The following is a 26,941-nucleotide window of genomic DNA, read 5'->3' as shown; positions in this document are numbered from 1 at the left end:
GTCTCAAATCCTCTGTGGAACAAGGTAGACTATAAATGTTCTTGAACTAAACTAATATGTCTATTAAGCTTCTGGAAGAGACCTCAGGATATGCATATATATTATATATATATATATATATATATATATATATATACACACACACATATACATGTGTATATATATATGATATGTGTGTATACACACAGATATATATATATTTATTTATTTTAAAGTTTTTTTTTTATTTTAAAGTTTACGTAATCTCTATATCCAATGTGGGGTTCAAACTCATGACCCCAAGGATCAAACATCAGGGTCCTCTGAGCCTGCCAGGTGCCTTGAAGGCAAATATATTTTAAAGACGACATAAAGGTCAACAGCCATAAAGGAAGAGATTTAAAAACTTCTGTTTGTCACCAATATATAATAAACGCTTACAAATCAATTAGAAAAAGACAGACAATTCAATTAAGTAGTAGGCAAGAAACCTGAATAGACATTTCCTGAATAAGGTTATCCAGATGGCAAGAAAACTTTTTAAAGGTTTTCAACCTCCTTAGTTACCACAGAAATGCAAATCGAAATCGTAATTGCTATTACCTACCAGAATGGCTAAACTGGGAAAGACTGACCAAAAACTGACATTAACTTCAGTGTTTATAAGGAAGTGGAGCAAACAAACCTCTCCTATACCGCCGGTGGAAGTGGGGATTGGTCCAACCCCTTCGGCAAACTCCTTGGCAGCAGGTATCATAGCTGAATATACAGATAACCTAGGACCTAGTCAACCCAATCTGGGAGAATATGCTCAACAAGAGTATACATGTGTAGACTAAAAAATTAAAAAGGTCAGGACACCTGGGTGGCTCAGTCAGCTAAGCGTCCGCCTTCGGCTCAGGTCATGATCCTAGGGTCCTGAGATCGAGTCCCGCATCGGGTTCCCTGCTCAGCAGGGAGCCTGCTTCTCCCTCTGCTTGTGCGGGGTCTGTCTCTCTCTCTGACAAATAAATAGATAAAATCTTAAACAAATTGGAAATGACTGTATTAGCTGAAAATGGGAAGCAAGATCAGAATTGATAAATAAAATGTGGTATATTCACATAATGGAATATGACACAGAGATGAAATTCAATGAACTACTACATGCAACAGTATGGATAAACCTCACCAGCATAATGATGAACACAACGATCTAATCTCAGTACGAAGTTAAAAGCCGGCAAAACTGCCACCTATGGAGAGGGAGGTCAGTTACTGGGTATGAGCAGGAGGGCTCCTGGGGTGTTGGTAACTCTATTTCTCGATCTGGGTGGCAGTTAAACAAGTGTATTTAATTCATGAAAATTCACAGAGTTATACAGTTATGCTTTGGTTACTTTTCTTTCTTTTAAGATTTTATTTATTTATTTGACAGCGAGAGATCACAAGTAGGCAGAGAGGCAGGCAGAGACAGAGAGAGAGGGGGAAGCAGGCTCCCCGCTGAGCAGAGAGCCCGACGTAGGGCTTGATCCCAGGACCCTGAGACCATGACCCGAGCCGAAGGCAGAGACCTTAACCCACTAAGCCACCCAGGCGCCCCACTTTTCTGTGTGTATATACACACAGAAGTATAATATGTGGAGTATAATATACTCCAACCCAAATTTATAATGATAATGATGACAATGATGTTATGTCACTCATCTTTTCATATTAAGTTGAATCTAAGGACTGAATCTACGACAGTAAAAATATTATAGACTGAAACGGTAATACTAAAGGCAAAGAAATGGATGGGTAAAAGGTGAGGTTAATTCAAATCTCACAAGGAGAAAGTTTTACATTTATAATGATAGAACGGAAGGTCTATGAGAATTATTACTTTGGCATTTAAAAAAAATGCAGCTTTAACATCTTCAAGTACCCATAACACTGCTATAGCTGGGAGAAATTCTGGGATCATCCCTGGCCATTTTCTTCTCTGGCCAATATATCGTAGGTATACAGACATTCTTTGAATTGTCACCAGACCAAGTGATCAAGTCAACAAAAGCTCACAAGCCCAGAGGTATGAGCAACTTTACTAGGATGAAGTTAAGTAAGCGCAGTTTTAAATTTGGATGCTTGAATGTAAATGAATATTGCCATAACTTTCTGAGTGACCTACCTTTGATAAAAGGACCCACCACTGCATCTGCTTAGATCCACAGAACAAAAGGCCTGTCCACCTGCTCCTTGAGTAGGCCAGCTACTTGTGGCCCACGTGAACATTGCTGTGACCCTGAGGAGGCAGCAAGAGGAAGCTGTAACCACTCTAACCTGACATATGGCCTCCTCCTGTATCTTATGCACACCTGAGTCAGCAGGGTGTCTTTGGTTGATCTAAATATCTGGCAGGTAGAGACTATGCTGCATTTCCTAATGAGTGGATTAGGATCCTTTGTGAACAGCACAGAAATTGCCCAAATATCGTATTATTACAGATTTTTTTAAAGGCTTGAAATAAATATCTTAAAAGCAGCCTAAATAGGAAGCCCTTGTAATAGTAGTAGTTTCCCAAGTTTCTCCTTGTTAATCTTGCCACTCGGGCTGACTGCTTCTCTACAAAACTCTGTTACTCATTTATGAAACACAGGACAATTATAACCTTGGTGATGGCTGCTATTTTCAAAATCTCACATGCTCTTCTACAATGTCACTCTGCTACTCTCCCATCCAGTGGTAAAGTCTATTTCTTCTCTTGAATCAGGGAAGGCTTGTGACTGTTTCCAACAACACTATAGGGCAGCAGCGATGCTATGAGAAGTATGAGGCTGGGTCATAAAAGGAAATGCAGCTTTCACTTGTTGGCTGGAACATGTGCACGTGCCCGAGGCCTGCTAAAAGTCTGCTGTGCTGAGACTTTCATGCTGCGAGGAAATCCAAACACATGGTGAAATCACGTACAGTCTACACCATCCCAGCCCAGATGACAGACATGTTAGTGCATAAGCCTTGGAAGGATTCTAGCCCCCAGCCACCGAGTCACCCCCAAATTCAAAGTCTTGCTGGATGAGGTCCTAGATATCACAGAGCAAAGACAAGCCATCCCTACTCTGCCCCTCAGAATCCATGAGTATGATAATATAGAGGCTTGAAGCTGCTAAGTTTGGGGGCAGTAGTAAATGGGAAAGCCACCGAAGGGCTGTTTTAGACTTTCAGTGAGATGTGTGTATGCAAGTGCTCTGTGCATTTTGCTTCTTACTGCCTCTCACAACGGAAAGCAAGGATGGAAGGCTGCTGCCGCACAGAACAAGAAAGGAGCTACGGGGACAGTGGGGCAAGGAGAGCCGGGAGATGAGGGAGGCATGAGGATGAAACGGAGCAGTGGAGTGGGAGGCAGGCTTGGGTTCCCATTTATCAGCAAGGCCCTTCTTCGACTTGCGATGTGGAATCTGAATATCTTTTGAAATTAGGGCCAAGAAGATCTCCTTTAAGACTAATGATGTACTGTACGTTGGCTAATTGAATTTAAGTTAAAAAAAGAATGAATATGGGGTATGAGGCAATGAAGAATCAAAGATGACTCTAAGAAATTTGGCCTGAAAGTCTGAAAAGACAGTTACAGCAGGAAGAATGGATCTGCCATCAGTTAAACATGGGACTACAGGTGGGACTAGTTTGGGAAGATAAATAGTTCAGTTTGGGATATCTGAAGTCCAATAAGATGTCTACTGGACATCCAAATGGAGATGTTGAATTGGTGGTTATATATTTGAGTCTGGAGTTTAGTGAACAAAGTGTGGCTCTCCATAGTCCAGTTAGTTCAATGTTTACACTCCAAGGAGAAATAGGGGCCTGTCTGAATATCCAATTATTCCCGCATGATTGATAATATATTGTTAAGTGAAACAAGAAAGTTAGAGGACATTCCCACTTATTTCTATATACATAGATATGTGTGTGTATAAGCATATATACTATGCGGTTAATGTTTTGTATTCTAATTCATTTTTAGTTTTACAGTAAATCAGTACTTTACCTATAATGTTAAAAACATACACAGACCCACAGTAAATATATCAACCACTTGCCTGTCATACAAATTATGAATGGTCCCTTTCAACCAAATATGAACCACTGTTTTCCTTCCACTAGAACCTTTAGCAACAGAAACTAATTTAAAAACACAAATAAAAACCTAAAACAACAACAAAAAACCATCTGAAGCTCGTTTATTATTGACTAGTGTAAAAAAATTATCCATAGTCTACCTACAAACACATAATGAAGTTAATACCATCTTTATTTGTTGAACTTGTTTTCAAAAAGTTCTTTGTGGCGATCAACAGACTTACATAAACAGCTGGAACTTACAGCGCAAGCTGGCTCTGTGATTGTCTGTATCCTCCCCTCAATCACCGCCACCGCCATCCCCCCACCCCCGCCGTCGCCGCACACACACCCTATACTATACTACACTGAAGAGACAAGACAACTGCACAAAGGACAATGCAACAAAGGGAAAAATCTAGCTTGAAAGCCGGAACAAAGATTCTGAAAGAATCTGCTTCCCTTACTCTGCTGTATCACTTTCTCCTCTTTTCAGTTGTTACAGCATCCAGGGATCAAGTCAGTTAATTTATATACATCCAAAATTCTTCCATAATTCCATTAGGAAATAAAATTCTGAAGCATTTTGACAATCTTGTAGATTAGGTAAAAAATAAAAGGCAAGTGTTTGGTTTATTAGTTTTTAAGTTTCTCTAGCTGATTGATTAATCTGTAGGTTTTAGGCAAGTAACTGAAATACAATCATTAAAAATATTACCCTTGTGATAGATTGAAGATGGTCACAAATCTTCCAATCATCCTTCTGTCTACTTCCCTCCCCTTCAATTTGGGAACTCTGTGACTGCTCTAGTGAGATGTGGTGGAAATAATGCTGTGCCAGTTTCTGAGCCCCAGCTTTAAGACTAGCAGCTTCTACTTGTTATCTCTCGGAATACTCACTCTTGGAGCCCAGAGCTGCTATGTAAGAAGTCAGATTATCCTGCTGAGAGATCGTGTGGAAAGGTCCCGAGACCATGTGCGAATCTGGGCAGTGCAGATCATAGAGAGCATCAACTACATGGTTACAGTGGTGAATAATATCAGTAAGGTTCCTAAGTCTCCTGTGCTCATGTAGCTTTGCGTTTGTAACGCCTCTATCAAAGAATAGCAGAGAAATGCTATGTGTTCACCAAACTGTTTCCATCTAGGCACACAGCAAGACTGCATTCCCCAGCCTTACTTTGCAGTTAGGTGGGCCAATTGAGTGACTGCTGGCTTACGGAACATGGGTGGATAAGCCACTTCAAATCCCAGTCCCCCCCACAAATCTACCTCTATAACCCTCCATGCTGTCTTGTCTTTTCTTGCAGACTGGATTTAGAATTGGGGGTGGGCGGGGGAGAAGGGAGTGGAAATGGGCCTATCCAAAAGAGGATCCTACTCATAAAAAGAGCCTGAGTCCCTGAAGGACTACATGGGGCAGAGGTGACTCACATCCCAACCCACACTGGATGGAGGTATGTATAAGAAACAGAATGTTCACCGGGTTAAGATACTGAGACTTTGGGGGATGTTATACTAAATGGCCTATCTTGTCTAATACAAAGAAGGATTCATAAAGAGTTATTTCCCAAAATTTCCCAATATTGGGAAGTTATTTCCCAATATTGGGAAGTTATTTCCCAATGTTATTTCCCAATATTTTCACGTATATTTTAACTTAAATAACTACAGCAGTCCCCCTTTATCTGTGGCTTCCCTTTCTGTAGTTTCACTTACCTGTGGTCAGCCACAGACTGGAGGCAGATGACCCTCCTTCTGATGTATCACTTGGTCAATAGTAGCCTAATGCTGTGTCACAGTGCCCATATCATTCACCTTATTTTGTCTCATCACAGAGGCATTTTATCATCCCACATCATCACGAGAAGGATGAGTACAGTACAGTAAAATATTTTGAGAGAGCACATTCACATAACTAATATTGTTAAAATTGTAGCATGTTATTAGTAGTTATAATTGTTAATCTTTTACTGTACCAAGTTTATAAATTAAACTTTATCTTAGGTGTGTATGTGGAGGAAAAAACAGTATACACAGAGGCTGGCACTATCCATAGTTTTGGGCATCCACTCAGGGTCTTAGAACATATCCCCTGTGGAATTGTGGGGGGGCCTACTATATTGTATTACATTAGACTTGGTCTTAAATTTTTCTAACAGATTTATGTTTTAGAATATTTTCTCTAGAGAAGTGAGATTTCTACCAGTAAAGAAGAAAGTAACTAACTAATTTGGTTTTAATTTTACCAAAACTAATATGGAAGAGCCAACCCAAACAATGTATTAGAAGATTTTTGTTTTTATATTCTGATATTGTTTATATCCGATTGTGAACTGCTATAAGAGATTTTGTTAAAACTTTAGCCTAGAATTAGGAATGTCATCATGCTCTTGATGTACACTGATTTAAGATTTTTAAAAATTGGAAGGCAGAATTTTTACAATTGAATAATTATTAACATTTCTTCTTTACATGAAAAGAAGAAAAAAAAACACAAGACCACTAAAGATACTAGTTTTAAATCTAAAAGCAATTACTGTAAGGTCTCTTTATAAAACATTTACATTTGTTTAGATTTGGCAGTTATGTCAGAAGAAAACACTTTTATTTGTGGCTTTTGAGAATAAACCTACTATCTTCTAATCTCAAAAACTGTTTAAATATTTTCTCAGTTGTATAAATAACCAAATTGTTACAAAGTACCTCCCTAACTTCTAGGAGTTTTATAATCTATGAAAATAACAACAATGAAGACATACAAAAAGAAACACTAACACAAAAAATTATAAAATTAGCCAATAAAAGAGCAACACAAAAGCAGTATTCTGTCATACAATGTGTGTGGGGGGAGAAGGAACATATTTGGACAGAGTGAAGTATAAGTAGAGAAATCAACATCTCAGTTCAAAGTAGGCAAATATTATTAAAAAGTCACCCTGGTAGATTTGTGAGAGAGAGGATTTAAAAAAATAAAACGGAGATTTCTTAATGATTCAAGAATTATGTTTTCTTCCACAGCTGCCTGGCTTACAAGGCACTCATGGAACCAAGGTGGGTGGGGTTGGGGTTTAGTGTTTATCACTTTCAAAAAAAGGAGCTGTTCAACAAATGAGCAGGGACACATGGATATCCTCATGCAAAAGAATGGCGTTGTCCCTAACACCTCACACCACATAAAAAGTTAACTCAAATGGATCAAAGACCCAAATATAACAGATAAAATTATAACATTCTTGGAAGAAAACAGGTGTAAAAGTCAAGATCTTGGTTTAGACAGTGATTCCTTAGATATGACACTGAAAGGACAAGCAGCCAAAGAAAAAAATAGATAAATTGGACTTCATCAAAACTAAGAACTTTTGTGCTTCAAAGGATACCACCAAGCAAGTGAAAAGGCAATTCACAAAAGGAGAAAATATTTGTAAATCATGTATCTGATAAGAGACTTGTATCCAGAATACATAAGGAACTTTTAGAACTCAACAATAAAAAACAAATAGCCCAATTTTTAAAATGGAAGAAAGATCTGAATAATTTCTCCAAAGAAAACATATATATAGGGGGTATACATGGATGCACTACAAAAAAAAAATGGGATATCCCAAAACTGGTCAGGGGACGTTGTTGCCTTGTTCACCAACAGGTCAGATTTGCAGCAGCTGAGGGCATCTGTTCCGAAGTGAATGTGATGGAACATAAAGAAGTAAACCGAGATGATTCACTTTGGCTGTTTGAACAGTAGTGTTTCATAGGAAGAGAAAGAAAGTCACATTACTCTTTGTATTAAAATAGAAAAGCTCTGTTTCAAAAAGAGCTTACAAATGGCTTCTAAGCACATGAAAGATGCTCGACATTTCTGTAGTTTCATCAATATTTGATGAAATACGAAATATTTCACCAAAATTTGATGAAATATTTGATGATTGATAAAACATCAATATTTACAGATGCTATCACTATGAAGCTGCTATTACAGTGAAAAAAATCATCAGGCAAATGATAATTAAACTTACAGTAGATATACTTCGGACTCACTAGGGTGGCTATAATAAAAAAGAGAATAACAAGCGTTGGTGAAGATAGAGAGGAAATGGAACCCTCATACATTGCTGGTAGGAATGTAAAACAATACAGATACTCTGGGAAACAGTTTGACAGTTCCTCAAAATGTTAAAGATATAGCTACCATATGACTCAGTATATCTACCCCTAGGTATATACCCAAGAGAAATGAAAACATAAATCCACTCAAAAACTTGTACAAGAGGGGCACCTGGGTGGCTCAGTTGGTTAAGTAGCTGTCTTCAGCTCAGGCCATGATTCTGGAGTCCTGGGATCAAGCCCCGCATCAGGCTCCCTGCTCAGAAGGGAGTCTGTTTCTCCCCTTGCCCCTCACCCTACTTGTGCTTTCTCTCTTTCAAATAAATAAACAACAACAAAAAAAACTTTTAAAAACTTGTACAAGAGTGTTTGTAGCAGCATTATTCATAATAGCTCAAACATGGAAACAATCCTAACTTCTATTAACTGATTAACAAAATGTGGTCTTATCCATACAATGGAATTTATTTGGCCATAAAAAGTTAATGAAATACTGATACATACTACAACACAGAAAAACCCTGAAAATACTATGCTGCGTAAAAGAAGTTAGACTCAGTGCCCATACATTGTACGATTCAACTTATATAAAATGTCCAGAATAGGCAAATCCACAGAGAAAGAAAGTAGATTAGTGGTTGTTATGGACTGAATTGCGTTTTCCCAAAACTTTTATGTTGAAGCCCTAACTCCCAGTGTGACTATATCTGAAGATGGGGCCTATACAGAGATAACACAGGTTAAGGGAGGTTATAGAGTGGGGACCCAATCTGATAGGATTGGTGAATTTATAAGAAGAGGAAGAGACACCAGATCTCCATCTCTCTGTCTCTCTCTCTCCCTGTGTGCACAGAGGAAAGGACGTGAGAACACAGTGAGAAGGTAGCGCCTACAAGCCTGGAAGAGAGGCTTCACTGAACCCTAACCTGATGGCAACTTGATCCTGGACTTCTAGACTTCAGATTGTGAGAAAATAAATTTCAGTTTTTTAAGCCACCCAGTCTGTGGTATTTTGTTATGACAGCCTTAGCAGACTAATACAGTGACTGCCAGGGGAAGGGGAAAATGAGGAGTAACTGCTAACAGATGTGGGTTTTCTTTCTGGGGTAATGAAAATGTTCTGGATTTACATAGTGGTGATAGCTGAGTAAGTGTGAATATACTAAAAACCACCATGCAGTTTAAAAGGGTTAATTTTATGGTATGTGAATTCTATCTTGATAAAAAAAATCGGTATCAATTATATCTCAATTTTTAAAATATTCAAAAAAAAGCAAGTTGCACATTGATAAAAGTGCATGCTGGTCATGTGACAAACCTGGAACCTGATTTGACTGACGAACTTAGTGAAATCCCCCTACCTCCCATTTTCCCATTTTTTTTTCTTTTTTTAAAGATTTTATTTATTTATTTGACAGAGAGATACTGTGAGAAGGAACACAAGCAGGGGGAGAGGGAGAGGAAGAAGCAGACTCCCGCTGAGCAGAGAGCCCGATGCGGGGCTCGATCCCAGGACCCCTGGGATCATGACCTGAGCCAAAGGCAGAGGCTTAACCCACTGAGCCACCCAGGCGCCCCACCAAGCATTTTACTTCATGCCAGCCTTGGTGCAAAGCACCGGGAACACAAAGACCAGTAAAGAAAAATGGCTTCCAAACCAGTTCAAACCAGCTGAACTTACTACTTCCTCTGGCAGAAAAACTCCTCTCCCCTTTTCACAAACCCAAGTTCTCCCCTACTTAAGCTTTCTTCTCAAGTTTTTTTTGTAAATGAAGGTTATGTACTTACAATCAATCTGATATTCTAGTCATCCCCTCTCATTTGGGTTTTATGCATTTTACAAACGAAATGTTTTGGCCCTCTATTTACAGATGCTATCACTATGAGACTGCTGTTATAATGAAGCAGCTTCTCATGGGGTTATAATATTAACAGGATTATTACGAGGTTATGTAATCAATGCTCTGTTTCTCTTCAAAGACTAGTAAATGCTACTGATTGTTGAGTCAGACTTGGAAATCCTACTCTCCAAAACCTTACCACAGTTTCAGACTGGACTTCAAATAGTAAATGGGCACATATTCTATTCCTAAACAAATGAGCTTGACTTTAACTACTGACTTACTCTCGCCTGGTATCATCTACCATGTCTGAGTGAATTGGTGAACACGGTATGTGACTTTGTATTATGAATGTATAATTAGCCAAGCAGTCTCTCCCCAACCAGCACACAGATAACTGTAAGAGCAATCATTCCCTAAGTCAAAGGTACAAGCATGCAAATACCTGAGGGAAGGCTGTGGAATAGTGTCTGGACTGGCTGGTACCTGGACTCCCTTTTCCCATTCTTCCTTCCATGTATCCGCAAAGAGGTAATAGCTGTCTGGATTAATGTGATGAGAATCTGGAAGTTTCATGGCACTGATGAGGTCCTTTCGGAATACCTGAGAAGACATTGGACACATCTTGAAAAGACCATCACTACAAAACTAACACCATTTAATGTTCTTTTAAAAAGACTATCCTCACCTACTCTTCAACAAGAGAGATCTCTAACTTCCTAAATGGCCGGATCAACTTCGATTTGGAAAGGGTCTGAAGTACTGACAGGGAAGCCAGTTTGTTCTGGATTTAACAAAGTAAAGAAATCCTTCTTGAATTATTTTCTAAAGCTCCTTGAATTTAAATCAACAGTACAGGTTACTCTAAAAGTCTGATAAAACAAACCTTAACTTTCTCAAATTAAGCAGTTTTTAAGTATCCTCTGATAACTTCTAATTATTTATTTAGGCATCACTTTATTTTTTATTTACTTAAAAATTATTCTACTATCTTAATTTTTTTTTCTTCCTGAGATTTTAATAGGAATTATGGGGTTTTTTTTTGGAGGAGGGAGAGGGAGAGAAAGAATCATAAGCAGGGTCCATGCTAGGATGTGGGGCTGGATCTCAGGACCCTGAGATCAACACCTGCTCTGAAACCAAGAGTTGGATGCTTAACTGACTGAGCTACCCAGGTGTCCCTACTTAGAAATCAGACATATGGAAAAGTTACAAAAATAGTACAGAGCTCCCATATACCCTTCATATAGTTTCTTCTAATGTTAACATCTCACATAAGCAGAGTACAATGACCTAAACCAGAAAATCAGCATTGCTACAATACTATTAATTCATCTACAGACTTTATTAAAAATGTTACTAATTTTCTGGTTAATATCCTTCTGTTCCAGAATTCAGTCCAGGATCCCACATTGCAATTAACTGTCATGTCTCCTTAGTATTGTCCAATTTGTGACAGTTTCTTAGTTTTTGTCTTTCAAGACCTTGATACTTTTTTTTTTAAAGATTTTTATTTATTTATTTGAAACAGAGAGAGAGAGATGACAAGTATGCAGAGAGGCAGGCATAGAGAGAGAGAGGAGAAAGCAGGCTCCCCGCTGAGCAGAGAGCCCGATGTGGGCCTCGATCCCAGGACCCTGAGATCATGACCTGAGCCGAAGGCAGAGGCCTAACCCACTGAGCCACCCAGGCGACCAAGACATTGATACTTTTGAAGAGAACTGGTCATGTATTTTAGAGACTATCCCTACAATTTGGGTTTGTCTGATGTTTTCTTGTGACTAAAGTTACTCATTTTTGGCAAGAATACCACAGAAATGATGCTGTGTCCTTCTCATTCCATTATATCAGGGACATATAATGCCAATGTCCTACCAGTGGTGATATTAAACTTGATCATTTGGTTAAGGTAGTGTCTTGCTGGTTTTCTCCACTGTTAGTTTACTGTATCTCACTTTGTAATTAATAAACATCTTAGAAGAGATCCTTTAAGATTATAACAACACCCTGTTTCTCCTCAAACTGTCATGAGCTTATTTGAGCATCCATTGGTGGATAGCTTGCCTGCAAGAATTATGACTGTGGTATCCTAATGGTGATTTTCTATTTCCCTCAGTTCTTCTACATTAATTAATTGGAATTCCTCTGTAAGAAAGATCTGTCCTTTCTTCCCCCTTATTTGTTTATTTATTCAATTATTTAGTTATATTATAGGCTTATGGATATCTGTTTTACTCTTTGGGTTATAATCCAGTATTATTATTATTTTTGTTGCTTAAATTGATCTACCTCTGATCACTGGGAACTCTTTTGGGTGCTCTTTCAACACATCCCATCTTTTCTTGAGTATTTCTTTAATTTCCTATATCACAACATACCCAGGCATATTTATATCTTCTGTTTATAAAAGCTATTGATTTTACATGTTAACTTCATACCCTGCTATCTTACTGAATTCTTTTATTGCCTGAATTAGTTTTTATCATTGATTTTCCTATGGTTTTCTAGATATATTATCATATCATCCGCAAAGAGAGTTTCACAACTTTACCTAGTCTTGGTGTCTAATTAGTTTCTCTTGTTTAACTGCATTGGTAAATACTGTAGCAATATTTAGAATAGTAATGGGGATAGTTGACAATATCTGCCTTCTTCCTGAAATTGGGGGAAATGATTTTAGTGTTCTTCATTAAGATACTAGATTGAAGACTGTGGTGTGTATATATATAATATCTATGTTAAATTATCTTACAGTTCCTTATTCTTGAATGTTTCTGAATGCTTGGGTATTGAATTTTGTTAAAGGCTTCTTCAGGTATATGAGAATAATTACAGTTATTTTCCTTAGATATATTAATTTGCTGTATGATCATATTGTATTTCTTTTTTAAAAAATTTTATTTATTTATTTGACAGAGAGAGCCCAAGCAGGAGGAGCAGCTGGTAGAGGGAGAGAGAGAAGCAGGCTCTGCACTGAGCAGAGAGCCTGACGTGGGGCTCGATCCCAGGCGCCCAAGCCAAAGGCAGACGCTCAACTGACTGAGCCACCCAGGCACCCGATTGATTATACTGTATTTCTTAATACCAAAACAAACTTGCATTTCTGGAATGAATGTCATTTGGTCATGACACACTTTTTTTTTTAAAAAGATTTTATTTATTTATTTGACAGACAGAGATCACAAGTAGGCAGAGAGGCAGAGACAGAGGAGGAGGAAGCAGGCTCCCCACTGAGCAGAAAGCCTGGTGTGTGGGACTCCATCCCAGGACTCTGGGATCACGACCTGAGCCGAAGGCAGAGGCTTTAACCCACTGAGCCACCCAGGCGCTCCATGACACACTTCTTAAATATGGTATTGTATTCTATCTTCTAATAGTCTATTTAGTATTTTTGTATCATATTCAATGAGTGATATTTATCTGAAGTTTCCTTTCTTTTTTAAAATTGTCTTACTTTTCAGTTTACATATCAGTGTTATACATGCTTCATAAAAAGAACTAAAAAAATAAAAGGAATTAGAACATTTTTGTTCTGTTACAATGCTCTGGAATAACCTGGGAATTACTGGGACTATCTGGTCCTTAGGAAACCATCCGGACTTGGTGCTTTCATTGTGGGGTAGTTGCTTAAGAATATTCTGTACATATTCTTTAAAAATTGATCCTTTAAGCTTTCTACCTCTAATGGATTCAATTTTGGTAATCTATATTTCCATAGGAAGTTATCTTATCCAGTTTTCAGATTTCTGCAGAAGCTTGCACAGTATAGGCAGTTCTACTTTGCACAGAAGTAGGACCTGAGAAATGACAGTGCATGTGGAAACTGTGAAAAGCAATCTTAATAATTAATGGGGAAAATTATGATTTTTCTATGACCTTTAAACATTTTGGTCAAAATATTAGAAACTCTCAGTGCTGACTATAAGTATATAAAAAATAAAAAATATAATAATTTAGTATACTGTAATTAAACATCAGAAACATTGAGAATTAAAGTAATTTTTATAAGAAAATTTATCAAGAGTAGGTGGAACAATGCCTCCTTTTTCTTATTGTATAATTTAAGATATGGAGCAAACTGAGACAGAATGTTTTAAACTATCATTTTTAAAAATCTATGATTTCAGTTTGTATTCCTCTTTTCACTCAACAGTTATTTAATAGAAGGGTTTAAGATTTCCATAGGAAAGGACCTTTCTGTTTTTGTAATTTCTGATTTTACCACATCGTGACTGGAGTATTGTTTATATCATGTCCATGTAATAATGGAAATCACTGTTTTCCTTGTGACTTAATATTTGCTATATTTTGTGTGTGTACCATCGACATTTGAGAAGGTATATTCTCTATTACCTCTAATATCAAGGTTTCAAGTTTGATATATATTCATCATCTGTACCTTAATTAGCTGCTTTAGTTGTTTATATCTATCTCCTCTCTTATTTTTTTGTTCACTTAATCTGAGAGAAGTGTATGAAAGCCTCCTATGATCGGTGTGTTTCAACCTATATGTCCTTGACTCTTCCAGGGCTGTTGCTCCACAAAGGTGGTCACTGCATTAGTCAGTGTATAGATATTCCTAACTATCACATTTTCATGGCGAATTGTAGTGTTTAGCACTAAAAAGCCTTCTTTGTTTTGTGGGGCTTGATTTCTACTTTAAGATCAGGCTCACTCCTCCTCCTACCATTTTCCTGGTGCACCTTTGTCCATCTCTATTTCTAGCCTTTCTGAGTAGGTGTTTTAGGTATATTCTTATATACAGCATATACTTGCATCTTGTTTTATGAGCCATAGATTTTTTTCTTTAATAAATGTCAAGCCCATTCATATTTACTGGCATGTCTCAGATATTTGGTCTCAACTCTGTTATATTGATAATTATGTGGTAATTTCCTTATGCATGTCTCTATTGGATGTGTATTGTTTGCTCTTTTAATCACTTTTTTTTGCATTTAAGAAGGTTTAGAGTTGTATTCTATTTGTTATCTTTGTACTTGGATCTTTAAAGATATTCTTAGTTTCATTTTCTTTTTTAACCTTTTACTATCTGGTTTATCACTTTTATGTTTCTCAGTGAGTTCCTTAGGGGTGATGAGGATAGGAATGTAATGTCTATCGTGGTAGCCAAGAAGACCCCAGAGTGAGCCTTAACCCTACCCCTGGCAAGGGAGCCCTAGCTGTGTGAAAAGTTCAAAGGCCAGAGGTAGAGGATGATGATATGAGTACAGCTACAACTTGGACTTGGGGAAACAAAGAGATTCCCCATAGCTCATTTTCTGTACTCAAAGCACAATCAGACACAGTACGGGAACCAGGATCCACCTGAAGTCTGATGTACTGTTATCCTCTGGTTGAAGGGGGTCCCTGGATAACTAATGGGCACATAAATATGCTCACCTGCCGGGACACATGACTTAAATGGCTGTGGAAGCCCAAGCTTTCTGATTCTGCCCTTTCCAACAACAGAAAAAAGTATGCTATGAGGTCTTAAGTTAACTGGGAATGATATCAGTGATGAAGGCCCAGTTGAAGTCTAAGGAATGAGGGAATACACTTTCACACAAAAGTATACATACACTGACACTACATACATACACTTAGAAATTAGAAATACTCATTTCTAATTCTGAAAAAATTCAACCATCCACTGGCAGGCTGAAAATAAACAAGTTCACATTTCTGGAAGATCAAAGGAAAAAATGCTATCAATCAAACATTTTAGTCCTTAATGTTAATAAAGGTTCTCTGAGGAGAAGCACTGTTCAAATTATATGTAACATGAAAGTGCAGGCATAGAGCGTGATCCAATAAAACAGTTAATTTTCCATTGGTGCAGTTCTGTTTAAACCGACAACATTTCAGAGTACAGGACTGAACTATCACATAATCAAATGATGCCATTTAAATGGATAAAGACTCATTCCATTTGCTTCTTTGCAGGGACAACTCTGCAAATGCCTGTTGCTTTCATTTAGGGAAGATTAAGAAATAATATGATCTGAGCAAAGTAGAGAAGGAAACCAACCTTAAACATGTTGGTGGCCAGGTGGCAACAAAATGACCTCCCTACCAAGAATCCTTGCCAATTAAAGTTAATTGGGTACTGTGCAGGGAGAAGGCTGTCTGTAGAAGAAAAAAACCTGGTGGTTTATTATATAATGCTTTGTACAAGGGGGTAAGAGAAGATCACAGTCATATCCATTTAACACGTTTTGCATAGCGCTCGGTGTTCTGGGTGGTTGGGGGAGAAACTCAACCACCATTTTCCTGAACACTGATCCATTTCTATAAAAGACCAGAGTGCCTTTTATGAGCCAGTGGTTAAGTAGTGGTAGCAATTTGCAATTGTGCTATTAAACTGTTCTCTCTGGGAAAGAGTGCTATGGGAAATCCTACTTTAGATCTGGAAAGAATACTAGGGCTAAGTATTTTCAACCTCCTAAAATATTTCATTGTTTTCCATGTGATACACTTCACAAAATAAAACAGTTAACTGATTGCAAACCATGCTTAGTTAATAATGTTACACCAAGTCATCATATAGCTTAAGCCATGTCTTTATACTTGATGTAACTGCTTATGAAAATCTGTTCTGTATAGTTTCCTAAGTAGCCTGGAAACATACTGTAGTGGTTTGAACAGTGGCCCCCAAAAGTATGTCTACATCCTAATTTCTGGAATCTATGAATGTTACCTGATTTGGAAAAGGGATCTTTGCAGATATAAATAATTTAAGGATTCTGAGATGAAGAGATCATCCTAGAACATCTTGGTGGGCCCTAAATCCAATTGACAAGTATCCTTACAAAAGAAAGGCAGAGAGAGATTTAAGACAGAAGAGGAGGAGGCAGCGTGATCATGGATACAGAGATTGGAGTGACTCATTGATCCACAAGTCAGTAAATGCTGACAGTCATCAGAACCTGGAAGAGGCAAAGGATGGAATCTCCCCCAAAGTCTCTGGAGGGAGTGCAGCCTGGCCAATTTTGGGCTTCTGGCCTCCAGAACTGTGAGAAAATCATTCCACTTGTTCTAAGCCACCCAGTTTGTGGTAATTTGTTACAGCAGCCCTAGGAAACTAATACACATGTTTACCAAACAGAAAAGTAACTTGAAGACTCTAGACAAAGAGATACAAAGGCAGAGGCCAGTGAAATCTGGCCCTTGTCCACGGCTTCAGAAATGCCAAACCTCCAGGGAACAGACATTCTGTGAAGTCTGAGAAACCTCAGACTACAGGAACACCAATCAATTCAGACCTATTTTTCTTAAAATGAAGAATGAAGGCTAGATCTAATGACTAATATAATTTTCCTTCCATCTTTAGAGAAAAGCAGCAGACTTACATGATAAGCCTGATTTCAATTTTATAAGCTAGCTAGATTAAATAGCATCAGATTCAAGGTTTCTAGAGAAGCATTTTTACTCAAGGCAGAGTACAAGAGTCTGCTTTATCTCGCTGTAGAAACATCCCAAGCATGAGGCAGAACATAAAATGCCGAATAAAGGATAGGAATGTAAGCTCAGTACTCAAGTAGATATCTGCAAAGTGATAGGAAATATATTTACCAAACTGGTCTCATGAATCTGCTTTTGATAAGAAAAGGAATTTGGGGTTTTTAAAAAAATGAATATAGGCAAACAAAATAGCTTTAGTGTATCCTGGGTAGAGACGTATGAGTTCTCTATATATATGGAGGCACACACATATGCACAAATTTGTATATATTGTCATAAAGAAATAATAAAAGGATAAACCAAAAGCTTTTTCAAAAAAAAAGGCTACCTCTGGGAGTGAGGGAGAAAACAAGGAGAGAAAGACAAAAGCTAGATCTCTCTGTATGTATTTTGTGTCATAATTAGATATATGAACCAAGCAAGTATCTTACACAGTCAAATATGAAATTAAAAATCTTTAAAGAAAGGAATATGGGCCCAGGGACAGACTACCCAAACTGGTCTACTGGTTTCACCAACAAATTTGGGACAAATTATTTAAATTCTGTGTCTCAGTTTACTCATCTGTAAAATGGGGATAACAAAAACACCTCATAGGGGTTGTCACAAGAATTAAATGGCTCAATTTATGTAAAGGGCTTAGCATGGTATTAAGCTCATGGTAACTGCTGAATAAATTCTAGCTGCACTTACTATTTTATCATCATCGTCATAGTCTCAGCTTTACTTCTAAAAGCAGAAGTATGCAGCTAAGTTTTCCTATCTCTCTAGTCCATAAAAGTAATCATTGATGGGGTAAAGGAGATGTGAGTTCATGGCTCAACTAAAACATGCGTGGTTCAGCTCCCAAAGATAGGATTTCCAAGCAAGAAGCCCACCAAAAACTCCAGCCAACACTCTATAGGGCACAAGGTAATGCAGAAACTTCACAAAATAAAACATGGCATTTGATGTTAAAGATTATGAATGAAGGATCTAGATGTTGACATTGACCTAGGTAATGAAGTTGAGAAGTTTTACAAGTTCTTAATTGTGTGCCTATTTTATATGCACTGGTAGTTTCCCCCAAAAGTTCTTGAAACAAAAAAGCTTTGTACTTACCAGATATCTGCTCATTTATGGTCAAAGAGGGGATTCACAGACTAACATACAGCCCAGAAGCTATGCCAAGTCCAACAGTGCATGTACATCTTGGCCCCTCAGATGCATGCAGAAACAAAGGAGGCCTCACTATGAATTCAATTAGAATATCAATGCTTATAACCTGCCAGAGCCACAAAATGAAAATGTCCTTCATGGACAGCTCTGGCTTTTACTGCTCTCATTAACATCTCTCAGTAGACAGTTTCTTAAAGCATAGCTAGTCTGAACATTTCTGTGACATTTTTTAGAGGAAAAGTCAAAACATTTACTTCCTGTATGACACAAAAGGGAAAACTATCTGGTCCATGTGAATGAAGCAGAGAAACAGATTAGTTCTGATTCAGTCACTTAAATATGAAACTATACACAAATGACCACAAACAGATGTGTCACCCCAAAAGCACAAAAAAACAGCTGCAAATGTGGTAACTATATTTAATCAAAAGGAACTAACTGTAAGTGATTTTCTTAGAATTATACAATCTTCAGATGGAAAAAAAAAAGGTGTTCAGGTAATCTAAAAGAAACAACCACTTAAAGCAGAGAAAACCTAGCGAAGAACACAAGTTTGTTCTTATATGATGACACAAGGTACCCAGTATTATCAAGCTACTGTGTCCCACGTTAATTTTTCCAATGGAGCAAAGCTTATTCAATTTCTAAGTTTGAAACTTTAAAGATCATGTAAATATTTTTTCACAGAAATATTTTTCAAATAGCTTAAAATAATTCTTAGTTTTCTTACAAAGAAAAAACAGGGCATTTTTGATGGCTTTGGGTTGACAGCAACTGAAACATCAATTACCATAAACAAATGTACTTTTGGGCAACTTAGGTAGGTTTGATTATTCCCCTTACCCACTACCCAACAGAGGTGGTATGCATCCCAGTGATGGAGGAGAGGGAGTAATTGAGTCTGAGTTTGAGATCTGGGCAATTTTCATGTAAAAGATAACATCTGAGGTTTACTTTGCAAGTTTTTCTCCCATCCCTCACTATCCCTTTTTTGCACAGTAAGTGTGCATTTGAAAGCTTGGTAGTTTTTATCTACTGTAGGTCAGAAAACCAAATAATTAAGCATGTTAGAAATACAGGCTCTATTTGAGGGTGTGTTCTCTGCCGAGTTAAAATGTATGAGCTTTTCACTCTGCTGCTATGAAAGTCTGCTGCTTTGAAAGTCTTAGACATAATAAATGAGACTATGGAACTACAGATGATATGCCATCAATTCTTTAAGATAGGTTATGTCTTATAGACCAGATGATATACATGAAAATATTCTGGTTTTTGAGAAAGAATAGAAGACTTTTTAATACATTCAAATTAGTTGTCTAGTACTATGTGCTTTTTCTAGGGCAACTGGCTTTTAAAAAAATATCTTTAAAAAAAGATTTTATTTGTCAGAGAGAGAAAGAACGAACAAGCAGAGGGAGTGGCAGGCAGAGTGAGAAGCAGTCTCCTGGCTGAGCAGGGAGCCCAAAGCAGGACTGGATCCCAGGACCCTGGGATCATGACCTGAACTGAAGGCAGACGCTTAATGAAGTGAGCCACCCAGGCGCCCCTAAAAACATCTTTAAGAGTATGGACCCTTTTGAGAATCAGAAGAAGGCTGCTAGCATATGCATACACAACAAAACACTTTAAAAACTTACCCTTGAAAGCCTGTATACAATTTGTAGAAGCTACCAAAGCCCCTGAACAATACGCGCAACTCACACACCCCAAGAACTCTTCTCTAGAGGATAAATCAGGGGTAGGCATAAACAGGAATCCCACTGAAACACTAAACATCAAAGAAAATACGAATCTATTAATGCAGGTGATTAAGCCCCAGTGAAACAATCATTTGCACTGCATTTCAATGACAAACTCCCATTACAAACAAAAGGTTTCAGTCAGAAAAAAAGAAACTCCCATCCTTACAAGAAGAAGAGACAAGACAGGCAGCAAATTAATGATTTTTTCATGAACCCTTTAGAGAAATGAGTCACGGGACAAATGGCCAGCTCAAGGAAGGACAACTGTGCCTGCAGGGAGACACAGGACAGGAGCTTATGCTTACCTGGGGCAGAAGCCACAGCAGGAACGTTTAACCTAGAAATTTTGACAAATTCCTGGGGGCAAAGTGGGGACAACCAAGAGAGAAGGAAGTTCCTGGGGGCTATAGTGAGAGCGGGTTCCAACCCTCTTGTAAGCTTTTTCTCTAGAAACCCAACTAGGCTCTCACAGGGAAGATGGTGGAAAATATGGAGAAGGCTCCCCCAGTGGTGCTGTCTGGGTCTCTGCTGCTCTGTGTCCTGGCTCCCTTACTGGAAAAAAAAAAAAGCTTCACCTGCAGGGGAAGGCTATCTGGTGAAGGCACTGGTATAATTTCACAAGCACTGGGAAGAAGGGAAAGTACCCAACCCCAGCCTTAATCAAGAGGCGGGAGAACCGTAAGGACAGAGACTGAGCATACCGAAAGATACTGGCTACAGGCAGATGGTGGGAGGGGGGGGACAGGAGGCTGGGACAAAAGAAAAGCTCTAGAGTCCACTTCCTCATCTCAACCCCAGAAACAGGACCACTAAACATCTCAAAGACTGAGAGTAATCAGAAGGTTAGTGAACAATGTCATTCTACAGTGCTCTACCACTATGCTAAAGCCTCCAGTGATAGTAACAGTGGCTTACACTGGGAGAGGTGCAAAAGACAGAATCTCTCCTGAGGACAAGCACAAAGGGAAGATTCTAATCCAAGACAGCAGAGAAAAACAAGGTCACCAGAAGAATTAGAAGGAAATCTCTGGTGCCCACAGCAGTAACACATTTCAAATACCCTCTTACACTGGGAGTGGGAGTATAAACTGATGAAGCCCTTTTGGAAAACAGCCTGGCATTTCCTCAGACGGCTAACTAGGGTTAGCATATGGCTCAGCAATTCCACACCTAGGTATATACTCAAGACAACTGAAAACATATGTCCATACAGAAACTTGTACATGAATATTCACAGTAGCATTATTCGTATTACTCTAAAGACAGAGACAACCCCAATGTCCATTAATTAATGAATGGATAAATAAAATGTGATATACCCATACAATGGAATATCATTCAGTCATTAAAAGAAATAAACTACTGATACATGCTCTAACATGGATGAACCCTGAAAACATTGTGCTAAGTTTAAGAAGCCAGACACAAAAGGGTGTATATTAGATGATTCCATTTATATGAAATGTCCAGAATAGGCAAATCTGTAGAGACAGAAGTTAGATTAGTGGCTGCCAGGGGCTGGCAGTAGGGGAATTAGAGAGTAACTGCTAATGGGTAAGGGGTTTCTTTCTGGGGTGATGAAAATGTTCTATATTTAGACTGTGGTTATGGTTATACAGTTCTGTGACTAGACTAAAACCTACTGAATTATACATTTTTAAAAGATGAACTGCATGGTATAAGAATTATATTTCATAAAAGATGCATAAAATGTTTTCTTTTTGAAAAGGGCAACTGTTGTGGCATCAGGGGACATCACCTTAGAGGCCCTGATATCCACTCCCACCCAACAATAACAAAGTAGCCCTCCTCCTTAATGTGGGATCCGCACAGACTGGGTAGGGAGCCTGGACTGTCACTACCACCCAGTAGTAATGTAGTACCCCTCACCACCTCCACTACGGCTGCTATCAGTAGAGGCAACAGGGTGGGGATTTCCACCCCCACCAAGTAATAGGGAGACATCCCTCTCCTGGTCCCAGAGAGATAACAGAACTATCTTCCTAGAGACTAAGAGAAGTAAGATGGGAAACCTAGGAATTCTGCAACTGGTGGTACAGAGTCAGCACCCCACCTCCCCACTGGCCTGGTTAATACAGAGGCTTATTAGAACAGATTTAAATAAGACTTACTATCTGATAATATAATACCAAAAAAGTCCAGAATACAACAGAAAATCACTTACTGTACTAAGAACTGGGAATGAGAGGAGACAATCAATAGACACCAACACTGAGATGACACAGATACTGGAATCATCCGACAAGGAGTTTAAAGCAGCCATCATAAAAGTGCTTCAATAAGAAATTAGAAACACTTTTGAAACAAATTGAAAGTTTCAGCAGAGAAATAGAGGGTGTAAAGAATAACCAAATAAAAAAAATCTGAAATGGAATAATACAATAACTGAAATAACAAACTCAAGGGATAGGCTCAATAGAAGAATGGAATTAACACAATAAAAAGAACCTGTGAACAAGAGAAATTGCCCAATCTGATCAAAAGAAAGAATATATACTGAAAAAAAGAGAAGAGTCTGAGGGACCTCTGGGGAAGTAACGAAAGATCTAACATTCAGGCAATTGAAGTCCCAAAAGAAGAGGAGAAAGAAGATGGAGCTGAAAAAATGGATGAAGAAATAATGGCTGAAAAATTCCCCAAATTGGCAGAAGATATAAACATAAATTCAAGAAGCTGATCAGACTCCAAACAGGATAAACCAAAAGAAATCCATGCCCATGCACATTATAATCAAACTTTGGGAATAAAGACAAAGAAAAATCTTGAAAGCAACTGGAAAAGAAATGACTGATTACCTTCAGGGGAGCAACCACTTGAATGAGAGCAGATTTCTCACAAGAAACCATGGCGGCCAAAAGAAAGTAGTACGTTTTTCAAGTGCAGAAAGAAAAGTACTGTCAAGCCAGAATTCTGTATCAAGTGAAAATATCCTTCAGGAATGAAGGCAAAATTAAGACATTCTCAAAAGAAGAAAAACAAAGAGAACTGATCACCAGCAGACTTACCCTAAAAGAATGTCTAAAGGGAGTTCTTTAAACAGAAAGGAAATGAACAAAAGGAATGTTGGGGCATCAGGAATAAAGGAAGAATCAGAGTAAAAATATGGGTAAATATAATAAACCATCCTTCTCTTGAGTTTTATAAATAATGTTTGTTGTTTGAAGCAAAAATTATAACATTATCTAGTACAGTTCTCAAGGTATGTAGAAAGAACATTCAAGACAATTATATTACAAAGGTGGGGATGGATAAATGAACCTAGATGGTAGTAAGGTTTCTTCACTTTCCTTTCTTCTTTTTTTCAAGTAGATTCTACACCCAACATGAGGCTTGAACACTTGACCCTGAGATCAAGAGTTGCAGGCTCTACTGACTGAGGCAGCCAGGTGCCCCAGTGGTTAAGGTTTCTATATTTCATTTGAAGTGATAAAATGTAGAGAACACATTAAAAAACGTTCTCCTTTTTAAAGGTTGCATCCCAAGAGCAACCACTAAAAATCTACACAAAGATACACACTCAAAACCATTACAGAAAAGTCAACATGGAATTCAAAAAAATGTTCAAGTAATGCACAGAAAATAAAACAGAGAAACCAAAAAACAGAGAGAACAAATAGAAAACAAATAACAAAATGGCAGACATAAACTAAATCATACCAAAAGTTACATTAACTATAAGTGGCTTAAATATTCCAATTAAAAGAGATTGAAAGAGTAGTTTTAAAAATGACCTAACTGGGGGCACCCAGGTGGCCACCCAGGAGGGTTGAGTATCTGACTCTTGATTAAGGCTCAGGTCATGATCTCAGGGCTGTGGATCAAGCCCTGCATTAGGCTCTGCGCTCAGCAGGAAGTCTGCCTGAGATTCTCTCTCTCCTGCTTCCTCAGCTCCTCCCCCAAATCATGCTCTCTTTCTCTCTCAAGTAACATATCTTTTTAAAAAAAAATGACCCAACAATATATCATCTATAAGAAATTCACTTCAAATATAATCATATATATGTTACAAGTAAAAGGATGGAAAAATATACAATGTAAACACGAATCAAAAGAAAGCCACAAACTTTATTAATATTAGACAGTGCAGACTCCAGAGTAAACAAAATTATCAAAGACAGAGAGGGACATTAAATGATGCTAAATTCACCCAGATATAGCAGTCCTAAATATGTATGCACCTAACAAAAGAGCTTCAAAATATATAAAGCAAAACCAACAGAATGGAGAGGAGAAAGACACAAGTCCATAATTACAGTTGGAGACTTCTACAGCCCTCTCTAAACAATTGATAAAACTACTAGGCAGAATATCCATGAGGATACAGAAGAACACTGTCAAGGACCCAACAACAGCATAATACACAGTCTGTAAGTACCCATAAAATGAAACATTTACAAAAGAAAAACCATATCCTTAGCTATAAAACAAACCTTGACAAATGTAAAAATATGTGAAATTGTAGAGATTACGTTCTCCATCAAAACTGGATTCAGGGGGTGCCTGGGTGACTCAGTGGGTTAAAGCCTCTGCCTTCAGCTCAGGTCATGATCCCAGGGTCCTGGGATCGAGCCCCGCATGGGGCTCTCTGCTTGTCAGGGAGCCTGCTTCCCCTCCTCTCTCTCTGCCTGCCTCTCTGCCTACTTGTGATCTCTGTCAAATAAATAAAAATAAATTGAAAAAAACTAGATTCAGACTAGAATCAGTAACAGAAAGAAAGCGAAGTCTTCAAATGCTTGGAAACTAAACAACATACTTCTAAAAAGCCATGGATCAAAGGTAAAGTCTTAAGAAAAATAAAAAATACACTGAAGTGGATAAAAATGAAAACAAACACATCAAAATTAATGAGATGCAGCTAAAGAAATGTTTAAAGGGAAATTTATAGGCATGCCTGGGTGGCTCAGTTGGTTAAGCATGTACCTTCAGCTTGGGTCATGATCTCAGGGTCTTGGGACTGAGCCCCACATAAAGTTCCTTGCTCAGCAGGGAGCCTGTTCTCCCTCTCCCTCTGCCCCTCCCTCCTGCTTGTGATCTCTCTTTCTCTTTCTCAAATAAATAAAACCTTTACAAAATTAAAGGGAAATTTATAGAGCTAAAATTCTTACATTAGAAAAGAGGGAAAAAAAGGGAAGAAAAGTCTCAAATAGGCAAAGCGCCCACCTTAAGAATCTAGAAAAAGAACAAAGTAAACCTAGAGCAAGAAGAAAGTAAATAATAAAAATAAGAACAGAAATCAGTGGAATTGAAGAGAAAAAAAATATGAAATGATTTCATTGATTTATGAAACAATTTGAGCAACACAATAAATTATGTAGTATTGGATTATAGCCCCAAGTATAAAATAAATGTATGTGAGTCCATACTGACATTATTACAAATTTTTTTAAATGAAGGAAGCACCCAAGGAGATTATAATTGCTTAATTTTGGGAAACAATCAGATTGTCTACCATAAAGCTCTTGGCACATAAAATTTCAATAAATGGTAGCTATGAGAGGGAGTTATAATAATGTCCATGTTATAATGACAAAATAGATTATTTCAGAGACATGAAATAAACCGGCAAGGCAAAACATGGAATCATTCTCTTCTAATGCCAAAGCTAGTTTTGTTCTACTATATCAGGTTCTCTGTTTTATAACAGAATGTGAAACATAAAGTTAAAAATTTGCTTCTGGTAGTCAGGTACCCTATCCCTTGCAACAAAAGACTGCTATTCTCACTGAACTGGAGGCATTAGGACTTAAGACCCAAAACTACTGAGTCCTTTTATGCTCTGGGGCTGTCTGTCCTAAATGGAAAAGTACCAAAGTTTCTCATCAAACCCTCCTCTAGATAGATGGGAAATTTGTTTTGTTCCTGTTTACATGCATTTTATTCCCTAAGATTTTCTGCATGCAACAGACACAAATAAACACACTCTGATATTTTACTGTGCCCAGAAAGATTTTAAGCAAAAGATGGAAATGAAAAGTGACCTCTGAGAGAGAGACAAATGCTCTCTCTGGATGACACCCTAAAGCATGGCACCCCAACCTACCTTGTGTAAGGGTAGGTGGAACCTATGACTTGCTTCTAGCCAACAGAATATGTCAAATGTGATGGAATGTCACTTCCTTGATTAGGTCATGTTGTTTGGCAAATGCGATGGGAGGTCATTCCCATGATTATGTTATACTATCTAAGACTCAGTCTTAACAGCTGGAGCAAAAGATTCTCCCCTTGTTGACTTTGAAAAAGTAAGCTGCCATGTTTTGAGAAGATGTATGGAGAAGGCCACGTGACAAAAAGCTATGAGCAGTCTCTACTCTTATACTCTCATATGAGCAGGGGGTAGTCTTCCACCAAAAGCCAGCAAAAACCCGGGATCTCAATCCTCTAGCTGCAAGGAGATGAATTCTGCCAACAATATGAATGAGGGTGTAAGTGAATTCTTCCTCCAGAACACAGCCCAGTCAGCACACTGACTGCAGCCTTGAAAGACCTGGAACAGAGAACCTAGGGATGCTGTGCCCAGACTTCTGACTCAGAGAAACTGAGATAATAAACATTTGCTTTTTT

At 38.1% G+C, this 26,941-nt stretch overlaps 1 protein-coding gene across 7 annotated transcripts in view; it reads right to left on the bottom strand.

The window, feature by feature from the left end:
* JADE3 (jade family PHD finger 3) overlaps positions 1-26,941 on the bottom strand; it is a 133,002-nt gene that overhangs the window by 30,521 nt on the left and 75,540 nt on the right. For 5 of the 7 annotated variants that reach the window (XM_032842894.1, XM_032842893.1, XM_032842895.1 and 2 more), the window contains exon 4: positions 10,444-10,601. The exons of the other annotated variants lie outside the window; for them this stretch is intronic. In XM_032842894.1, coding sequence (XP_032698785.1) covers positions 10,444-10,601 — 158 coding nt within the window. The remainder of the gene's footprint in view (positions 1-10,443; positions 10,602-26,941) is intronic. 7 annotated transcript variants of the gene reach the window in all.

This window comes from Lontra canadensis, unplaced genomic scaffold (assembly GCF_010015895.1).
Source record: "Lontra canadensis isolate GAN:19392208 unplaced genomic scaffold, GSC_riverotter_1.0 scaffold134, whole genome shotgun sequence".
Lineage (NCBI taxonomy): Eukaryota > Metazoa > Chordata > Mammalia > Carnivora > Mustelidae > Lontra > Lontra canadensis.
This window is presented reverse-complemented; position numbering and strand designations above follow the sequence as displayed.